This window comes from Dendrobium catenatum, unplaced genomic scaffold, assembly GCF_001605985.2.
Source record: "Dendrobium catenatum unplaced genomic scaffold, ASM160598v2 fragScaff_scaffold_488, whole genome shotgun sequence".
In the NCBI taxonomy this organism is placed as follows: Eukaryota; Viridiplantae; Streptophyta; class Magnoliopsida; order Asparagales; family Orchidaceae; genus Dendrobium; species Dendrobium catenatum.
The window spans coordinates 1,694,113-1,709,675 of NW_021318950.1; the positions used below are offsets into that span (position 1 = coordinate 1,694,113).

At 35.1% G+C, this 15,563-nt stretch overlaps 2 protein-coding genes across 2 annotated transcripts; one reads left to right on the forward strand and one right to left on the reverse strand.

The window, feature by feature from the left end:
• Nucleotides 1–221: 221 nt before the first annotated feature.
• Nucleotides 222–2,648, forward strand: LOC110106492 (phytohormone-binding protein CSBP). The gene is made up of 3 exons (XM_020836422.2): nt 222–292; nt 1,417–1,635; nt 2,212–2,648. Exons 2-3 carry the CDS (start codon nt 1,437–1,439, stop codon nt 2,502–2,504), a joined length of 492 nt encoding a protein of 163 aa, XP_020692081.1. The 5' UTR covers nt 222–292; nt 1,417–1,436; the 3' UTR covers nt 2,505–2,648.
• Nucleotides 2,649–3,854: 1,206 nt separating this feature from the next.
• Nucleotides 3,855–9,361, reverse strand: LOC110106499 (succinate dehydrogenase subunit 5, mitochondrial-like). Its single transcript, XM_020836434.1, has 4 exons — nt 9,025–9,361; nt 4,420–4,727; nt 4,285–4,306; nt 3,855–3,898 (listed from the first exon to the last, which is right to left on the reverse strand). The coding sequence occupies exons 1-4, from the start codon at nt 9,242–9,244 to the stop codon at nt 3,855–3,857; spliced, it is 594 nt and encodes a 197-aa protein (XP_020692093.1). The 5' UTR covers nt 9,245–9,361.
• Nucleotides 9,362–15,563: the final 6,202 nt, after the last annotated feature.

Consider the following 15,563-nt stretch of genomic DNA (forward strand, 5'->3'; position numbering starts at 1 on the left):
CGTTAGCCGAGCTCAATGAGCTGAAGAGTCAAGTTTGAGCCAACCTTGACTTGACTCGTTAGCACATGAGCCTGCTCATTTTAAAAGATATTAATATTCAAGATTTTAACTATAAAGTTGTTAATATTTAAAATAATAATTATATTTGTATATTAGAAATATAGCTTTCTGCGGGTAAAATTGTAATTTGGGGTATCGAGCTACAGCACCTATTTGTATGCGGAGGAGGAGGTCATTCTTTGCATTCCGTGCAGCTTCTGAGCTTTCTTTTACTTTTGTTCTTCTTCTGCGTGTAAGTGTTTCATCGACCGAATTCATTTCTCTTAATTTTCGCCTTTTGGTTTTGTATACTTCTGTGATCTGCTGCTTCTTATTTGTGATTTCTGCTTTTTTTTTTGTGAGTAATTTTGTTCGGTTCATAAGCCGTCTTTATGCTTTTGCAGTATTATTTTTTTATTTACATATATACCCTTAAAACAGTCTTATTTACAGATTAAGAGGTGATTTATGTGAATAAGGCTTCATTTTGATGGATTTTTTATAGCTTTTTAAAAAAATTTTTTGAACTAAAATTTTTTGTATGAAAAATTATTTAAAAATAATAATAATAAAATCTTCTTAAATAAAATCTTATGCTTCATTTGAGATAACTTTTTTTTGGGCAATTTTAAAGAGTTAGGCTTCGTTTGGAACGACTTTCTTAATGCTTATTAAAGCAACTTACTTTGTTTAAAAATTAAAATTTTTATATTAAAAATCTGCTTTAAGAAATAATAAAAAAGACGTCCAAACTAAGCTTGAATCTTTCTTACTTAGCATCCGGCTTAAGGATTTATTAAAGGTAGATATAATTTTTTTATAAATGTTATTAAAATATTATTAATTTTTAAAATCACTAAGAATATTATAAAAATATTTTAAGTTGAACAGTAATTTTCTTACAAATACAACACTCAATCTGCCAAAAAATAACTTCTCATTAAAATTCTTTAAAAAAAAAAACAACAAAAAAATAGTAGACGAACAAATATGTAACCGCCGTGAAAAAGCTTTGGACAAATATACCAAAATTATGAACTCAATTTATGCTTCATTTGGGTCAACTTTCTTACCATTTTCTGAAATAATTTTTTAGTATAAAATTTAAAATTTTGTAATTAAAATCTACTTTAAGAAGCAGTAAGAAGATCATCCCAATGATACCTTACTTTCTATTTGGGCGTATTCTTCATAAGCACATTATCATTTTAAAATGTTAATAATAATAATAATAATATGAGAAAATAGTGAAAAAGTCTAATTAAATTAAGTAATCCTTGCTCTTACCCGCATATGAAAAATGGGAAAAAAAAAAAAACAGATAAGAAGTCCCTTCTGTCTTCAATCCCCTAACATCTTTTCAAGTTCTCCTCATAGCCACAGTAACGGATCCAGTAATGGCGAGCAAAATAGAGTTCCAAGCTCAGGCGGATCAAGTTGATATCGAAGTTCTATGGAAGGCATTGACCAAAGACAAATTTGAAGTGGCCAGAAAAGCTGCTCCTGATCTATTTGCAGAATGGCAGGTACTTGAAAGTGAGGGCAATGGTGGCAATATTGGCCTTGGCTCACTCCTGTATTTTAGGTTTGGCCCTGGTGAGTCCTGCTGCTCTTAACTTTAGTCTTTAGACTTCTCAAATGTAATTCCTTCTCAAATTTGATTCAAAATAATTTAATGGAAGAGTATTTTGAATCATATTTGGGAAATAAATGACCAAGGTTTGATTTGAGACAACTTTTTTATTGCTTTTTAAAGCATCTTCCTAGTACAAAAATTAAAAGTTTTATACTAGCAAGCTACTTTAAGAAGCAGAAAAAAAGCTGCCCCAAACGAAGCCTAGGGACGGCTTTTTTATTGCTTCTTAAAGCAGCTTCCTAGTACAAAAATTAAAATTTTTGTATTAAGAAATTGCTTTGTAAAGTGGAAAGAAAGCCGTCCCAAATGAAGCCTTAGCTGTCCCAAAACGAAGCCTAAGTTTAAAGCAGCTTTTAAAAATTTTGTACTAAAAAACTGCTTTAAGAAGCAATAAAAAAGTCATCCCAAACGAAGCCTAAATTTAACATATTTATAATTTGAGAATAAAATGACTCATTTTCCTCCGTGCAATGTTACTACAAATTGTGTGAACGTAACTAGTAAATAATTTGATATTTCCTTTTTCTTTGACAAAGTTGCACCTAACGTTGAACCCTTCAAGGAGAGGATAGTAGAACTTGATGAAGGCAATCACCTCGTGAAGTTCCAGGGGTTAGAAGGAGGCTTTATGAAGCTAGGGTTTACTTACTATGTCCTGTCCTTGAAGCTTGATCGTATAGGAGAAGGCAATACCAAGATCAATGCCACTTTCACTTACGATTTGGAAAAGGACTTCGATGGAACTCAAATTTTGGAAGAATTTACAAAAATAGTAAAAGATTATCTAAACAGTGCTGTGAGTTTTCTGCAGCAGAAAAATAATGTCTGATCGAAAATATCAGTATTATTTGGCATGTACTATGAATGTTTATTGATTGTACTGTGTGGTCTAAGAATATCTAAAGATGTTAAGAGCTTCGATTTGATTATGTTCTCTTTGTAAGTTTCTGTTTTAATGATGAATGTTTGCTAATTATTTATGTTGTTAATTGTATTTGAAGGATTTCCTATATATAATCTTCGTAGTTCTACAACCAAATATCTAAAAAATTGAGTTTAAGTCATGTTGGCTGTCCTCAAGCCAAGTCGACCAGATTCTTTACTACGATTCGGCCTACTCAGTCTTAAGACAAAAGGGACTTGCTCGTCCACAAATGAACTCATCTCATGAAGGCAACTAAGATCTATGAACTCATCCCAAACACGTACGTGTGACATAGCGAGCCAAGCATGTAAGATCTATGAAGTTGGTCTTAGTTACTACTCAAATGAGTGACTTTCTTCATATAGGAAACTATTAATCAGTTATTCAACTACTCGTTCACCAAAACACGCGAAACCAATAACTTCTTACGAGCTTAGTGGATGACTTCTACAAATTGAACATTCTAGTCGAACTACATAATAGTTATATTTTCCTCTTATTTTTTGAATGATCATATATATAACAAATCCTATAATGTGCAAGTCCTATCTCAAATCTATAATAAGAGATCAAAGGATGAGCTCAATTTACGTAATTTTTTATCAAACTTATTTCATAAAAATCTCAGAACTTCTCTATCTCTATGCTCTCTTTCATGTGATTTACAGATAATTATGAATTCAACAGTAAATTTTTTTTATTTTGTTTTATGATTTCCGATATATATCATCTTCAAGAGTTAAAGTTCATGGTATTCAGGAATAGTTCTTACAGGGTAACAGCCCTTCTAAACAGTTAACAACATAAAACAATTTTATGTAGTGGATGTAATGGAACTATCTGTATGTGACTATGACTTTAATAATTCATGTAATTTGTTAACCTCTCACAAAACAAAAAAAGTAACAGAATTTTCTGTCATGCAAGCATGTTTGGCGAAAGCACGTGAAAGATTTATTGTGCAATTATGCCGAAATATGAGTTCAGAGCGACCTTTAAATACAAAGCAGAGAATTTAAATCTTCAAACAAGGCATTGGCCAGTCTCCATCATCAGAATTTTGTATAGTGACAATTAGAAACATGTCGAGTTGAAAATGAAGACGAGGCATAAATGGTAGACAGTAAAAGTTAAAATTTCCAGCACCGCTTATGGCATAAATAGAAAAGTTTTTCGTGGAGAGAGAACAAACAGAATCACAAAGAGAGCTGGACGAAAACGCTTTCCAACATAGCATTTCTTCACGCTCTAAGTTCAACATAGGACCCAGAAATCCCAGAGGTTCCTAGAAGTGTCACCTGCATATAGGCGCATATTTTGTGAGTTGGGCAATCAAAATTAATATATATATATATATATACAAGCCAAATTAAAAATATTTTGAAACAGTGGATTTTTATAGAGTATTATATTTTGTTGTTCACCATTATAACACTGAAATTCTAAAATGAGCTCCTTTATGCTTTAATTTTTGCAATGCAATGAATTATGCAATTATGGGATTGAATTGTGTGGTTTTTTGGAAGTTCTAATTTGTGATGGAAGTTCTGGTACTAAATACAGAGGGAGGCATAATGTGCCGAACATTGGAAGTCATTAGGGTCTGTTTTCTATTATGCTAGCACATGGAGTCACAATGGCTTAAATTCTTATATATATATATATATATATATATATATAAAGCCATCTGGCAAGTTCCCAACATTCTGTAAATAAATCCAATCAAAATAGATATATGTCACTTAATAACACAACTTCCATCCACAGTACAAAGCAAGTAGGAGCAACGAACAAGGTGAAGGAAGAAAAAGGAGCAGACCTCGCCAGTCAATCCACCAAGATCATCAAGTGCCATTCTGAGAGATACTAAAGTGCTACCAAACTCCACAGAAGCTTCAGCTGCACGGAAGGCATTTGCCAAAGCCTCCTCCCCTGACACATCATCAGTAGTTTTAGACAACGCCTTTGTTGTTTCATTGACAAGGGAATCAGGGACCTCATCCCAATTCAGAGCCATTAGATCCTTGAAAGCAACTTTTATGTCAGGATCTGTTATAGCAGGCAACTGGCTTGCGGCAGTTGCACTAAAATCCCGTTTAAAGCTTGCCCCAAATGGTAGATAGCAGCCTGCAAGATTTCACAAGAAAGCGACGCTACATTTTTTTCAACTAAAACTGGAAACTAAGACAGCATAATATTTTTAAAAATAATATAAAATAAAAGGAAGCTAAATTGGATGCACTAATAGTGACAACAACACATGACCGTAGAATAATAAGTTCGGCAAACAACAACAACAATATCAGACCATTATATCCTATTACGTGGGATCAGTTACATGAATCTTTTTACTCCATTGTGCCTTGTTAAAAGTCAAATTATCATCTAAATCTAATAAAGAAAGGTCATTTCTAATATTTTCTAACCAAGTCTTTTTAGGTCTACCTCTACATTTCTTAACATAAGTCAAATCTAATACATCTACTTTCCTAACCGCCTAACCCGGTCATCAGAAGGCCGCCGATTTATGTGACAAAACCATCTAAGACGACTCCCTCTAATCTTATCTTCCAATGGAGCTACTCCAACATTTTCACATAAATGTTCATTTTGAATCTTGTCTCTAAAAGTAAAGCCACTCATCCACCAGAGCATCCTCATCTCTGCAACACTTAACTTAATATTACGCTTCTCTTTTAATGGTCAACATTCTACACCATAAAGCATTGCAGGTCTCACCACCATCTTATGGAATTTTCCCTTAAGTTTGAGGGAGACTTTTCTATCACACAACAAGCCCGATGCATTCCTCCACTTCAACCATCCAACTTGAATTCTACTAATAATATTCCTATCTATTTCAACATCACTTTGAATAATAGACTCAATATATCTTAAATGTATACTTTTATTAATGACTTGATTACACAAAGTCACAATACCCCCACTAGATCTGTTACTAAAATATAATAATTCGACAAATAGTGGAAAAACATTCTCACATACACGAAATATATATACACACAAATACCCATGAATGTATATATCATATATAGATATCAATACATGCATATAGATATCCATACAAAGGCACTGATAAGTAATCAACAAATGAAGATTGTGAAGTCCCCATGCTCCTCTCCCATCACCTAGTTATCGACCACCCATTTTTTTCTTATTTATTTATTTTATGTGAATTACATTTATTTATTTTTCCATATGTACTCCTTAAAAGAGTCTATAAATACCTACATGAAATCAACTTGTCGATATATTTACTAAATGGCACTACATTTTAAAAAATTTACAAGCAGATATGAAATGATAAACTTATATCATCTAATTCGAGAGGCAATGTTGAAGACTATGTTTCCCAACCATGGGATCCAGTCGTCATCCTCAATCTTGCATTCGCCCAATTTTTCACCCTTAAAGAATTGTGAGTCCCATATGCAGCCAATCATGATATGATCTATTGAGCAAAATGGATTGAGGAGCTTAGCCATTAGATCTTCTCCCACTTAATAATTGTATTGCAATGCATGTACTCATCTACCTTCACATAGTCATCAACCCCCCTTATTTAGATGCTTTATTTATTTTATGTAAATTGTATTTTTTCATATATATACTTTTTCAAAATAATCTTTGAAGATTTATATATAAATATATATCACAAAATATATTTGATCATCATGAATCTTGACGTTGTATTCAAATAAGAAGCGTCCAGAATTAGATTAAGGACCAAAGAAACACTGATTTCGGCAAATTTATAATCGAACTACAAGTATCGACAGGACGAACTTATCGACACTACAAGTGATCAAATCTGACTCCAAATGAGCTCAAATCAAGTACTTGAAACATATTTAATAGCTTCGGGGAATAAATTGAATGATCAAACCATCTTAAAAAATTATGTTTATAATAGTCAAATTGAGCAGCATGACAATATAAATCTAATGAACCTAATATCATTCAATTATAACATCATTAAGACATTAAGGCATTAAAATGTTTGAGAAACGATCAACAATCAAAGGGATCAATATCGATCGTAAGATGTAGTGTTTGAATTATGCCAAATTTATTAAAACTCTCCTCATTCTCTACAGGAGGGGAGATTCAAGAGCTGAGATAATTTTTATATGATATCATTAAGACATTAAAATGCTTGATAAGCAATCTACAATTAAGGAGATTAATATGGATATTTCACTTGAATGTTGTGGATTCTAGTCAAATTTACGAAAAAGCTAAAAAAGACTATAAATAAGGCCCCATTATCTACAAGAGGGGAGGTTCAATAACTGAGAGAACTAAATAACTCATTTGCATTTTTCAACAACCAATGCCAACGACTATTGTCGGCAATCGTCGTTACCATCTCTAGAATTTCGTCATCCAACTTATTGGCGCTCGATTATTAATATCTAACCCTATTATTGGGCTTAAATTATCCGCCTCTAGACACATAATTCCTTTAATCCCTAAAATGGGAATCATATAATTATTCTTAATTATATATAATCTCATATTCTTTAATTGTGAGCAAGGAATGATTCATATATCTTCTCTTATTTAGTGAAGTTAGAGAGGCTTTAAAGAAAATGAAGTGTGAAAAAACTGTTGGACCTGATGATATTCCAATAGAGGTGTGGAAATGTTAGGGGATGAAGGAATTTCTTGGCTTACAAAACTTTTCAATATTATTTTAAAGACTAAAAAGACGTCATATGAGTGAAAAAGGAGTGTATTGATTCCTATTTTTAAGAATAAATGTGATACACAATATTGTACGAATTATAGAGGAATTAAGTTAATGTGTCATACTTTAAATTTTGTGAGAGAGATATTGAGCATAGGTTACGACGTGATACTGTGTTTCTTAAAATCATTTTGGATTCATGCCGGATAGGTCTATCATGCATCACGTCATAACCTATTGGACATGAATCCAAATTGATTTTGAGAAACATGAGCATCACGTCGTAACCTATGCTCCATAACTCTCTCCCATAGTTTTAAAGTATGAGTGTATGACACATTAACTAAAGTGATGGTGAAACAAATGGAGATATTATTAGTAGAATTTAAGTTGGATGGTTGAAGTGGAGGAATGCATCGAGCATGTTGTGTCATTGAAAAGTACCCCTCAAACTTAATAAAAATTCTATAAAATGGTGGTGAGACATGCAATAGTTTATGGCGTAGAATATTGGCCATTAAAAGAGAAGATCCAATTAAATTAATTGTTGCAGTGATGAGGATGCTCAAGTGAATAAGTGGTTTTACTTTTAGAGATAGAATGCGAAACGAGCATATACATGACAAGGTTGGAGTAACTCCAATGACAGATAAAATTAGATAGAGCCGCCTTAGATTGTTTGGTCACATAAAACATCAGTCTTCTAATGACCCGGTTAGGAAAGTAGATGTATTAGATTTGGCCTATGTTAAGAGAGGTAGACCTAAAAGACTTGGTTATAAAATATTAGAAATGTCCTTTTTTTATTATATTTAAATGAGAATTTGACTCTTAACATGAAAAAATGGAGAAAAAAATATTCATGTAGCCGACCCCACGTAATGGGATAAGGCTTGATGTTGTTGGTGTTGTTATTGTTGTATTCAATTAGGCCATCCTTGGATTTTTTAAATAAAAAACTTTTAGGCTCTCACAACTTTTATCTGTTCTCGATGATCTTTATACAAAACTAAGACAAAGAATTCACTCTACTGCTACAAACTTTCTAGCATATAATAACTTATTCATTAAATAATATTCAAATGTTCTTCAAGTAACAATCGGAGTAACGAACAACATAGTTTTTAATACGCATAACCCATGTTCTATTAGATTTGAACAAGTATCAGAGCACACTATTTGATATTCTATCTAGCTTTGTATTATATCTCCATGAAAATGACCTAACTATTATACACAATAAAAACGTGAAAAAAAAAATAGTATCCATAAATGTTTAATTCATCGATGAATGAAGAAATATACAATTTCATTATGTAGTCCCCTTAAGAGAAGAACTTGGATGAATGTACAATGATCACGGCATTAATAGATAAAGTCGAAGTGAGAAGGGCGGAAAATAATTTCACTTATATACACAGGGATATAAATATAACATTGGGTATTTTAGTCAGAAATGAACTTTCAGATACAATTTTCCAAGAAATAAAGCAATTATTGTAGTTGCAGCATAAACTATTATCAAAAACGAATTTGATAAAAAAATTTCACCATTTCTTCAAAGGAGACTTGGAAAAATCCGAACTTCTCCACGCCGAAAAAGCGCGGTGCAACCGTAAGAAAACTCACAGATTAAACAAAAGCAGATTCAGAAATCTAACCCTAGGGCGATAGCACTGCGTCATCTAAGGTAGAGGATGGTAACCAGGATACCTTGGATTCGATGGTTAAGCGTGAAATGGCGCAGCTTCCCGTTTTGTTCATGCTTTTCTATGACTCGATGGTGATGGCAGTCCGCGGGGGGAAAAAGCATGGCGATACGATCGGAAGCATCAACGTCTGAGGTTGTAGACAATAGATGAACTTTGGAGACAAATGGAGAAGAACAGCGAGACAGCTGGAGGGGCAGCCGCCGTAGAGACGCGATCGCCATGGCTGAAGATGGGAAGATCACATTGACAAGAAAATTCTCAGCCTCCGATTTATGAGATTAATTGGCGAACCAGTGCTCTGTTTTGTGAAGAAACTGTATTGGCATTCCACAGTTTTTTTAAGGCTTATGTTAGGACAGTTTTATCCTTGCTTCTAAGTTCTAACTACATAAATTTTTAGTTTAATTTTTTTTTTATAAAAAATTATTTTAAAAAATAATAAGAAAATAGTGCCAAATAAAATATTAATCCTATAAAAATATTTCTTAGCATTTTAAAATCATGAATATATAGTCTAATTTTTTTCCAATGAAGTTAAGCATATTATTTAAATTTAGGCTTCGTTTCGGATACATTTCATCAAACTTTTTTTTTTATGTCACAATTATAATTTTAATTTGGTTATTATTGTTATACTAATCTTAATAAATTTGTGTACTAGAGAATTATTTTTTTATAATAGCTTTCAAAAAAATTTGTTCTCTCTACATCAACTTTACAATCACCTTTATAAAAAGTTGAAGTCATCTCGAACCGGGAAAATTATTATGTGCGGTGTTCGGATGCACATATTATAACCATGTGGACTATATCTATTTTGACTTCTCATTTATGTCCAAGTACGTCAAATTTACTTTGATAGAATATTTTGATATTTTGAAATTCTTTTTTCACAAGAAAATAGCACTCAAGCACTTTTCATAACACTCGCATTCTATATATTTATATTATTTTAAGGTTAAAATGTTTAAATTATTTATGAACACTTGGATTTGATGAGTGTTGAATGGATCATATCCATTCAATCATCCATTTCTCACATTACTTAGCATGAGCCTTCTTTAGTTGTCAAAGTTAATGCTTCAAACTATTAGGGATTGGGTCATTAGACATAAGATGATATTTGATTATGACATGCTTAGACAAAATCATATATAATTATATTTTCGTAGGCTAAATTTGTCAAAGCATCTTGTATTTGTGTTAACATATAGCAAAATCATTAATTTGAATACTTATTGTGCTTAGATATACTCAGGGGCATCTTCATCATTTTTTAGTCTTTATTACAAGGAGTTTTAGACAATTGTCCCCTCTAAAAATTTTAAAATACTATAGTATCTAGGTAATTGCCCCCAATAAATAGTAAAAGATAATTTATCATTGAACAGGTCGAATCCCGCCAGGAGGCGCTGCCCCTATGGACCCCCGACATATATGCCTTATAAGGTCCCCCCTCCGAAAATTAGGACTGGTTCCGCCCCTGCTTATTCTTAAATAATCTAGACATTTTTCTATTTCTACACATGTATGCCAAATTTAATTGTGCAAACATCTTTTGTGCTCTAAGTAGACCAAATCTACTTGGACATCAAAGATTAAACTATATTCCTCACATTATGTAGCATGAGCCTTGCTTTTTTTTGCTGTCGAAATTAATCCTTCAAATTGTTAGGGAAAGGGTCCTTAATTAAACATAAGATGACATGTGATTGTGACATGCAAATTATTATCATTAGTTATTATTAATTGTATGATGATAATTAAAAAGAAATGACCCTACATAAGATCTAAGTAGGTTTAATTTAAGAAAATATATATTAAGGCTAGGTGACATGCTTTAAATTATTTGAATATTTGAAGTAATCATAAGAGATATTGTCATGCCATGTTGATAGGCATAAAATTACAATTTATTTAGAGCTTAAAATAATACCAATCTTAGCATTTTTGTCTCAATCACATAAGATGAACCCATGACCGCATTTACTACTTTGCTCAAAAATTGTTTTGATAAGCATAAATTTTTTGATAATTTTACAACATGGGGTATAATTTTTGCCACGCTAGCATTAAATTTTAATAAATAAGCTTTGTCGCGCTAGTAATATATATATAACTGTTTTAAAATATAATCCCATATATATAAGGTATAGAAGGTATAATATGCAAATTCACACAAGCTATTTTAGGCCTAAAATAATTTGATATAAAATATGTGTGCATTTGTGATAACTTTTATATTATTTCTTTTATTGTGGTATATTTGAACGACCTAACTACATCTAGAAAATCTCCTATAACTTGCATATTATTTGTATATTTAGATGTTTTTTTTACTAAATTAATTTATTTTTCTCTTTATTAAAGATATATTGTTCATTTGGATATGTTCATATTGATAGGCTCTTCGTAAAATATCACTTTTTCCACATAGTTGATAAAAAATAAGCTATTCTAAAATCTATAATATGCTTGGTTTTTAATAAAAGTTAATGCATGGTTCTTTTAAGATCACTCTTTTAAAATCAAATCAAAAGCTCCATTTGTATTTATGCCAAAATATAGTCAGATTTTTGGGTTGTTTATACTTTTAGCTGTTAGGAAATAGAGATAACGAACAAACTTTGTAAATATGTATTCGTACGGCCGTTACAACTGTACGACATCTTATCTTGTATTCTATATATACCTCTGTATTGGTTCTTAGAAGGAATGAAAAATTAGTTTTACTTTCTTCTCAATTGAATCTCTGCTTTGTCTTTTCTTCCCGCCTAAGAAACTCTTAGGCTAACATGGTATCAGATTAAGCCTCGTTCGCTCCTTCCGATCTTCTCGTCTTCTTCCAATGGCCGAATCATCTGCTCGAACTGCCTCTTCTACCGCCAATTCCACTGTCGCAAACTCCATTATTTCTCCCCAGCTCAAATTCTTGATACACAATATCAAGAACCTGGTTCCTAATACCCTAACCTCCGACAACTTCCCGCTATGGCGCTCTCAGGTGGATAAAGTCTTCTCCGCTCATGGATTCAAAGGTTTTCTCACTGGAACCTCTGTCTGTCCCTCTCCCGACGTCGATTCCGCATCCCCGGCGGCGACGACTTCCTCCGAACAGTCCGATGCCTGGAATCTTACGGATCAACACCTCGCTGCTGCCCTCTACTCCGTTATTTCTCCCGCCATCTTACCGTATGTTCTTGATCTCACTCACTGTCATGAGATCTGGAATACCCTCATTCATCGGTTACAATCTACAACTCGTTCAAGAATCATTCAGTTGAAGAATGAATTACATCACCTGAATAAAGGAGACAAATCCATGACACAATATCTGCTGGATATCAAGTCCAAGATCGACGCCATCCAAGCCACGGGACACACGATTGATCCGGAGGATGTCATACTCTATACGCTGAACGGACTTCCCTCCTCGTATCAATCATTTAAAACGGCGATACGTACAAACCTTCAACCTCTATCTTTGGACGATCTCTACAGCTTACTTTGCAGCGAAGAGCACATTCTACTTCAAGAAGCTACAAAAGATCTACAATCCATGCAATTAACGGACAACACTGTTGCTCTTACGGCCTCTCGAGGAAGAGGAAGAGGCCGTTCCAACTCTTACAGAGGTGGCAGGGGTCGTCGTCAAAACAACCAAAATGGTCGAGGTAATAATAATCCCATCGCAACACTATCTGTCAAATATGCTCTCGGACAGGGCACTCTGCTATTCGCTGTTGGTACCGGACGGATCTTTCCTACTCAGATTCCTCTACGAACCCCGCTCTCTTCTCTGCACAAGACACCAATCGGCCAACCGACTGGTTTCTTGACAGTGGTGCTTCCTCCCACTTAACGGCAGATCAATCTCAACTCAGCTCCATTAAACCTTACACGGGATCCTCTCAGGTTACTCTCGGCAACGGCCAACAAATCCCGATTCAACATACAAGTAACGGTATTCTCCCCAAACCTACAGGTAATCTTCGTCTTACCAACCTTCATCATGTTCCAAATCTCTCTTTTAATCTTCTTTCTGTTCATAAGTTAACCACCGACAACAATTGCACAATATCTTTTTCTTCTAACGGCTACCAAATTAAGGATTTGAAGACCAGTCGCATCCTACTTCAAGGACCCTGCCATAACGGGCTATACAAGGCTTCGTCAGCGCCTGGTACCACGTCTCTCGCTCTGCTCTCGGCCGAAGTTGTGCCAGACTTATGGCATAATCGACTAGGCCATCCTAGTCACAGCATTCTTCAAAAACTTGCTAGTTTAGATTCTGCAATTTGTATTTCTAAACATAATAATTGCAATTCCTGTTGCCTTGCCAAAAGCAGACAACTACCTTTTATGCATTCTCTTTCAAGTTCTAGCAATGTATTTCAATTACTGCACTCGGACGATTGGGGACCTTCCCCAACGGCCTCTATTCAAGGCTTTAGATACTTTGTTTCATTTATAGATGATTACTCCAAATACTGCTGGCTCTTTCCGATGGTTCATAAATCAGAAGTTACTCAGATTTTTATTACCTTTCATAAATTTATACAATGTCAATTTTCTTGCAATATTAAAATTCTTCGGACAGATGGGGGAGGAGAGTACACCAACAAGTTACTTAACGCGTACTGCCACAACCACGGCATTCAACATCAACTTACTTGTCCTCACACCCCAGCTCAAAATGGGATCGCAGAACGCAAGAACCGCCACATCTTGGAAACCATACGAAGCCTCCTCATCCACTCCAACTATCCGTCCAATCTTTGGGTGGAAGCAATGCACACTGCAATATACTTAATTAACCGACTCCCAACTCGCACCTTACACGATCAATCACCATTTCAGCGCTTATATCAAAAATAACCTGCTTACACTCACTTAAAAACTTTCGGGTGCCTTTGCTACCCTTGGCTCCGTCCCTACGTCAAATCAAAATTATCTCCTCTCTCGATTCCGTGTGTATTCATTGGATACGCTTCTCAACAGAAGGGATATAGATGTATGGACATCAACAATCAGAGAATCTATATTTCCCGTCACGTTGTGTTTAAGGAAAACTGTTTTCCTTTCAAGCGTTTTGCTGAAGCAAACCAACCCGTCTCTCAATCTAGCAAAGAGTTTATTCCTCCTCTTATGCTGGTCCCTTCTCCCTCCATACATCACACTCCTCATTTAATACCCCACGCTAGCATTTCCCACAATAATCAGCATGCCTCTCCACCGACTCCTCAGAATGCGCTCTCACCCACTCCAACCAACAATACTCGTCCTCCTACTCCAACTGCTGCTCCTCGCACTCACCATATGACCACACGACTTCAAACCGGCAGCTTAAAACCCACCCGTATCCTGGATCTCGCTCATCTTCTAACGGAAGCCGATCCTACCACTTATTCACAAGCAGTTAAGCACCAGCATTGGCGCAACGCAATGTCCCAAGAATTTCAGGCTCTTCAATCTCAAGCAACCTGGGAACTTGTCCCTCCAACTGCTGATCAACACGTTCTTGGTTGCAAATGGACGTATAAAACCAAGCGCAATGCAGACGGGTCCATTGCCAGATATAAAGCGCGCCTAGTCGCCTTGGGGTGTAACCAAGAGTTCGGTACTGATTATCAAGAAACCTTTAGCCCAATCGCCAAAATACCAACAGTGCGTATCATCTTAGTCATTGCTTCGCACTACAACTGGCCTCTACATCAGTTAGACGTCTCAAACGCCTTCCTGCATGGTTCGCTCTCCGATACGGTCTACATGAGACAACCTACAGGTTTCACCGATAACAATTACCCGAACTACGTTTGCAAACTCAAGAAGGCGCTCTATGGCCTCAAACAAGCACCAAGAAAATGGTTCGAGACTCTTACGGGATTTCTACATCAACTGGACTTTGTCACAAGTCACTCAGATTCATCCCTCCTTCTCTATCGGAAAAATGGTATAACTATGTATTTTTTGATCTACGTTGATGACATTATACTAACAGGCAACAACACTCAATCTCTTAATTCTCTTTTACTCAAACTGCACCAAAAGTTTAACATGCAAAATTTAGGTACAGTAACGCAATTCCTAGGTATCACAGTGGAACGATCCCCCACTTGACTCATTCTGCATCAAGCTACCTATGCCGAACAGATTCTGGAACATGCAGGCATGACTAACAGCAAGCCAGTCTCCACACCAATACTGCCGAAAGCCTCTTCATCCAACGATTCCCCTGTCTTTGACAACCCGCATCTATACAGGCAACTTGTCGGCGCACTGCAATACCTCACTCTCACTCGCCCGGATATCACGTTCGCCGTCAACAAAGCATGCCAATATATGCAACAGCCAACAGTTTCCAACTTCGAACTATTGAAACGAATTCTGCGGTATCTTCGTGGATCAACAAGCTCCGGTATCCCAATAACTCCTGGCAACCTGATTCTCAGCACATACACTGACTCGGATTGGGCTGGTGATCATCAAGACCGGAAGTCTACAACAGGGTACTGCAACTTTCTAGGTTCCACCCTGGTT

What these genes read in the sequence shown, in the direction of transcription:
- LOC110106492 (XM_020836422.2), top strand. Translation starts at nt 1,437, where the DNA reads ATGGCGAGCAAAATAGAGTTCCAAGCTCAGGCGGATCAAGTTGATATC. An exon ending in GTATTTTAGGTTTGGCCCTG is followed by an intron (nt 1,636 to 2,211) that starts GTGAGTCCTGCT and finishes TCTTTGACAAAG; the next exon opens with TTGCACCTAACGTTGAACCC.
- LOC110106499 (XM_020836434.1), bottom strand. Translation starts at nt 9,244, where the DNA reads ATGGCGATCGCGTCTCTACGGCGGCTGCCCCTCCAGCTGTCTCGCTGT. An exon ending in TTGGTGGATTGACTGGCGAG is followed by an intron (nt 4,307 to 4,419) that starts GTCTGCTCCTTT and finishes ATTTATTTACAG; the next exon opens with AATGTTGGGAACTTGCCAGA. An exon ending in TGTTGGGAACTTGCCAGATG is followed by an intron (nt 3,899 to 4,284) that starts GCTTTATATATA and finishes GCCTATATGCAG; the next exon opens with GTGACACTTCTAGGAACCTC.